The sequence below is a fragment of the Rutidosis leptorrhynchoides genome, chromosome 10 (genome assembly GCF_046630445.1).
Source record: "Rutidosis leptorrhynchoides isolate AG116_Rl617_1_P2 chromosome 10, CSIRO_AGI_Rlap_v1, whole genome shotgun sequence".
NCBI lineage: Eukaryota > Viridiplantae > Streptophyta > Magnoliopsida > Asterales > Asteraceae > Rutidosis > Rutidosis leptorrhynchoides.
Window position 1 is genome coordinate 279,548,874 of NC_092342.1, and position 6,624 is coordinate 279,555,497.

At 32.5% G+C, this 6,624-nt stretch overlaps 1 protein-coding gene across 1 annotated transcript; it reads right to left on the reverse strand.

Annotated features, from left to right (window-relative positions):
- Positions 1–2,976: 2,976 nt before the first annotated feature.
- Positions 2,977–3,450, reverse strand: LOC139871079 (uncharacterized). The gene has a single exon (XM_071858819.1). The coding sequence runs from the start codon at positions 3,448–3,450 to the stop codon at positions 2,977–2,979; it is 474 nt and encodes a 157-aa protein (XP_071714920.1).
- Positions 3,451–6,624: the final 3,174 nt, after the last annotated feature.

A 6,624-nucleotide genomic window follows, 5' to 3' on the forward strand; every position in this document is an offset into this window, starting at 1 on the left:
CATATATATACTATAACTTGAAAATGTAACAAAGTTTTAATTGCATGATACCGTACATTAAACTTATTGGTTTATATATCTATTTGAATATATATGATTTCAAGTTATTTAGTAAACGATAATAACATTCGATTATTGATTCGATTGATATTTAGATAAGTTAACTAAAACGTTTAAGATGAACCAGTAAAACACTAATTTGCTACAGTGTTTTCAAATTGCCACATTACTCAAAATGCTACAGTGTTTTTGAAAATCACTATTTGCTACAGTGAATTGCTACAGTAAAAATTGACTTTGCTACAGTAACTTTGCTACAGTAAAACACTATTTTAAAATGTATTTTAACAAATAGCGAGACAATGATTTATAGAAGTAAATGACCAAAACACTCAAATGTATAAGTTATAATTTGAGTGATATAATTTAGGGATAATTTAAGTTATATTGTGAAAAAGGTACGAGTCACAAAACGAAAAGTACTAGTTTTCTAAGCGTACAAAAATGCGTTCGAGAAACCGGAACCGGGACATAAGTCGAGTGATGACGTACGACTTATCGGAACGAAAATTACAAATCAACTATGCAAGTGAATTTAATATAATATATAATTAATTAATTTAAATTATATATATTATATTTATATTTTATTATGTCGACAAATGTTAGGACAAAAACAATGTGAGCTGTCCCTGGTCCTCATGCGAGTTGCATGGCCAGAAGGCCATTTCCATGCGAGTCGCATGACTCCAGATTTCAGGCTAGGTTCTATAAATTGCAACATTTTCTGCCGAGTAAAGAAAGAAAAAAAAAACACACACATACATATTACTCCGTATTTATTTTATTTATTATTTATATTATTATTATTATTATTATTATTATTATTATTATTATTATTATTATTATTATTATTATTAATAAGATTATTATTAATCTTATTATTTTTTTTATTATTAGTGTTATTATTTTTGCGATACAAAAATAATAATGTACATCAAATATTACGACGGAGTGCTGTCCAAGTAATTTTCAAAATGAGTTTTCGAGCAAGCTAGAGCTAAGGAAATTATGGGTTATTGCCAAGGAGGTTATGGGTAATGTTCGGGGGTATTTTTTGTGAATCAAACCTCGTGTTTATCATCTCAGATGCGTCTACGTGCTTTCCTGCAATATTGTATATCAATATTAAACAGTGAGTTTCATATGATCCCTTTTACTCAATATATTTTTGGGCTGAGAATACATGCGACTGTTTATAAATACTGAAAATACTAGATTTATATGCGTGAGTTTCATATGATCCCTTTTACTCTCTACATTTTTGGGCTGAGAATACATGCAAATGCTTTATTAACTGATTTACAATATTTATATGCGTGAGTTTCATATGCTCCCTTTTTAATTGCTTTTGCAATCTATATTTTTGGGCTGAGAATACATGCACTTTATTTTAAACACAATGGATACAAGTACATACTAAATTCTACACCGAGTTTGAACCGAAAATCCCTTAGCTTTGGTAACTAGTAACTGCCGGTTATAAGAACTGGTGGGCGCGAGTAGTTATATATGGATCCATAGGGCTTGATATCCCCGTCCGAGCTAGAGCACTAGCCTTTTAACGGACGTATGCTATTTGAGAAGCGTACACGTTGGTTTGCGTGTATTATTAAGATGATTATACAAAGGGTACAAATTATATATACGTTAAGTTTAGTTACCAGGGTGCTCAATTTCGTAGAATATTTTGATAAACGTTTCTGGATGAAACAACTGAAATCTTGTGATCCACCTTTATATGCAGATTATACGAAACATTAAAACTATGAACTCACCAACCTTTGTGTTGACACTTTTTAGCATGTTTATTCTCAGGTTTCCTAGAAGTCTTCCGCTGTTTGCTTAGATGTTAGACAAGCTATGTGCATGGAGTTTTACATGACATATTTTTCAAGGAAACGTTGCATTCACCAAATCATCACCATGTATCTTATTTTGACTGCATTGTCAACGGAAGTACTATTGTAAACTATTATTTATGGTGATTGTCTATATGTAGAAATCATCAGATGTCGAAAACCTTTGATTTAAATATTCATTTATGGTATGCCTTTTCAAAAGAATGCAATGTTTATAAAACGTATCATATAGAGGTCAAATACCTCGCAATGAAATCAATGAATGACGTGTTCGTCCATATGGATTTGGAGCGATCGTCACAGATGTCCAATTTGCGATAACGACGTGGAAACAATAGAGCATTCATTGATATTCTGCAACCTTGCGTACGATACATGGTCGAAGTGTACAAGTGGTGGGGCTTGGGTAATTACACAAACTTAAGCATTAGCGAGACTTTCTGTGGTACAACAAATGTGAGTACCTGGATATGGGTTTCAAAATATGGCAGACGGTCGAGTGGACGTGTGTTTATGTGCTATGGAATAATCAGAATAATAAAGTTTACTAGAATAAACACTTGTGTAGTGCATCGGTCCTAAATGAAATTCAAGTTGTTAGCTTCGATTGGATATCAAGAAGAGTCAGAGAGGTAAATCTTGATTGGCATGGATGGCTCATTAGTCCACATGATTTTCTGTCCATCCGGTGATATGTCGAATTTCGTCCAGTTTCCTTTGAATAATCTTGCTGTCGAGATCGAGACTCTGATAACCATATTTGGAATGCTCTCTCGGCATTGTTCCTTATGTACAGTTTTTTGTTTTAGTTAGATATGGTTGTTAAGTTCGTGTTTTATTCTCATGTACAGTAGAAACTCGATAAATTAATACTCGATTATTTAATAAACTCTCTAAGATAATATTTTTTGTCGGTTCCGACTCAGGGATAGGGTGCTAAATTAATAATTCGCTAAAATTATAAGATAATACAATTTTGATAATTTCTTTAGACCCCATATAAAATATAAATTAATAATTCCTTATACAGTATATAGCATATTACATGAATGATTTATGAAGGTTTTTTGAAAAATGACTCAATTGTCTTTTGTTTTTTGTTGAAATCAATTTCTCCTTGAATCTCGTCTCTAATTTTCCTTAGCATGGTAAGAACTTCTGGTGTTGTTTTCTCATAACTCAACAAGAAATTATTCAATGTGATTGCCGCTTTAATAGCTCCGTTTTGCGAAGGGGGCTCCATTGTAGAACTTTCATCATCTTCTTCATCGATATCATCTTTATTAATTCCAATAACGCTTTCAATAATTTCTCCATCAGTCAACAACTGTGCAACTACATTTTCTTCTGGGTGAGTCAGAATATCTTCGGCATTCATTGCATTGCGATAACCCAACTCTTTGATCAAATTCTGGAGTTCTTGAGTGCTTTCACCACCTTCATATGAGTTCTCAAAAGTCATGTTATATGTTGATCGAAGTTTACAATGACGAAAGCAGTTCACAATTGTATTTGCATGAACGTCCATAGTGATACATTGAACACAAGAAGGATAATAAGGTGGGAGATTGAAGGTTTCTTTCAAATTGGGCCGTTCATTTGATATACATGCATTGTAGACAATAATTAAGTGGAATGCTGAAAGGTGTTTGTAAACTAAGTATTCTACTATAAATTAATAAAATATTAATTAATATATAAATTCATAATTATTAATTTATTGATTAATTAATAACTCTTATAATTAATAAATTTTGGTAGTCTCAAGTGTATTATTTTATAGAGTTTCTACTGTATGTGGTTGTATTGGTGCAAGGTATTCCCCTGTTCAATTGTACTTTTGGTTTTTATAATGAAAAGTTTTATTGCCTATAAAAAAAAAATTGGCTATGATTAGCAAGGAGATTCATGGTGCAATAACAAAAATTTAAAAAAAAAACCCCTCCACTTTATTCAAAGAACTTTTACTAAAAATATTGATAATAGTAAATGCAGTGGCGGATCCAGGATTTTATTTCGCCGGGGGCAAAAAAAATTAAAACCGTAGCAATTCTTTTGGGCAAAATATGAAGGTTTTTGAGCAAAATTTGAAAGTTTGTGGGCAAAATTTAAAGGTTTTGGGGCAAAATTTGAAAATTTTTGGGCAAAATAGGTAGATTTTTGGGGCAAAAAAAAAAATTCACCGGGGGCAAAGTCGAATAATCCAAAATTTTTACACTAAAAATTTCAAATCCACTGGGGGCGGCCGCCCCCGGTCCTAATGAATTGGATCCGCCTATGAGTAAATGTAATTAGAGTGCAATTGTATTTCAGATCGATTTGATAATTGTAAAAGTTTTTATTGAGATGTTCTAAAGAAATTATTTATGTATAATGGGGTTGATGTATAAATTGAATAAATCTTATTAAAAAGCACACATTATCAAATATCTATAAAAACAAATAAAATTACAAATTACAATAGTGTACATGACCAAAAGTTGCATCGCAACCTTTATATAACATATATCACATGAGTCGATACACATGTCAGGTCTACTAAAAAAATGCCCACTCCATTTTAGAAGCAAAGCTTGATTAAAAATCATTGACACTCTCAATTATGAGATCTCCGTTAAAGTATGAAACTAGGACAAACTCACATTTCTTCCAAAACATTATACATATTTGTACACCCGTTTTCACCCTAGAAAAGAGATACTCGAATCCGTTTTTTAAGTATGAGGGGTATTTGTGACGATCGCTCCAAATCCATATGGACGAACACGTCATTCATTGATTTCATTGCGAGGTATTTGACCTCTATATGATACGTTTTGTAAATATTTCATTCTTTTGAAAAGGCACACCATATATGAATATTTAAATTAAAGGTTTTCGACATCTGATGATTTTTACATATAAACAATCACTGTAAATAATAGTTTACAATAGTACTTTCGTTGACAATGCAGTCAAAATAAGATAGATGATTTTGTGAATGTGATATCGCATATTTCATACGCATTTTCCTTAGCGATATCGGGTACATTTTGGTCCTTTTGGATACGATTTGGTGATATTTTGATAAGAGTTGTGAAAGTTCGAGTTCTAAGACCAAGGAGATGAATTTTGAAGATATTTGATGGTTTTTAGTGATTTTATATGAAAGCAAGTGAAAGGGATTGGTTTGATTCGAGTTTGGATCAAAAACAGGTGATTTTAGTGAGTTTTCAGCTCAGATTCAGCAAAAAAGAGGTCTGGAGCGCCGCTCCAAAAGGTGGCGCGCCGCTCCAATGGGCATAAAAATCAGTTCGACAGTTTTTAGGAATCCAGAAGTCATATCACAGTTATATGGCGCGCCGCGCAGTGTATCGGCGCGCCGCGCGGGTGCCTGGCGCGCCGCACCACTTTGAGCCCGGTGAAATGTCCCGTTCTTATTGATTAAAAACGTTCCATATTAATTGATTTCGTTGCGAGGTTTTGACCTCTATATGAGACGTTTTTTCAAAAACTGCATTCATTTTTAAAACAAACCATAACCATTATTTCATAAATAAAGATTTAAAAAGCTTTACGTAGATTATCAAATAATGATAATCTAAAATATCCTATTTACACACGACCATTACATAATGGTTTACAATACAAATATGTTACATCGAAATCAGTTTCTTGAATGCAGTTTTTACACAATATCATACAAACATGGACTCCAAATCTTGTCCTTATTTTAGTATGCAACAGCGGAAGCTCTTAGTATTCACCTGAGAATAAACATTCTTTAAACGTCAACAAAAATGTTGGTGAGTTATAGGTTTAACCTATATATATCAAATCGTAACAATAGACCACAAGATTTCATATTTCAATACACATCCCATACATAGAGATAAAAATCATTCATATGGTGAACACCTGGTAACCGACATTAACAAGATGCATATATAAGAATATCCCCATCATTCCAGGACACCCTTCGGATATGATATAAATTTCGAAGTACTAAAGCATCCGGTACTTTGGATGGGGTTTGTTAGGCCCAATAGATCTATCTTTAGGATTCGCGTCAATTAGGGTGTCTGTTCCCTAATTCTTAGATTACCAGACTTAATAAAAAGGGGCATATTCGATTTCGATAATTCAACCATAGAATGTAGTTTCACGTACTTGTGTCTATTTTGTAAATCATTTATAAAACCTGCATGTATTCTCATCCCAAAAATATTAGATTTTAAAAGTGGGACTATAACTCACTTTCACAGATTTTTACTTCGTCGGGAAGTAAGACTTGGCCACTAGTTGATTCACGAACCTATAACAATATATACATATATATCAAAGTATGTTCAAAATATATTTACAATACTTTTAATACATTTTGATGTTTTAAGTTTATTAAGTCAGCTGTCCTCGTTAGTAACCTACAACTAGTTGTCCACAGTTAGATGTACAGAAATAAATCGATAAATATTATCTTGAATCAATCCACGACCCAGTGTATATGTATCTCAGTATTGATCACAACTCAAACTATATATATATTTTGGAATCAACCTCAACCCTGTATAGCTAACTCCAACATTCACATATAGAGTGTCTATGGTTGTTCCGCAATATATATATAGATGGGTCGACATGATAGGTCGAAACATTGTATATGTGTCTATGGTATCTCAAGATTACATAATATAGAATATAAGTTGATTAGGTTATGGTTGGA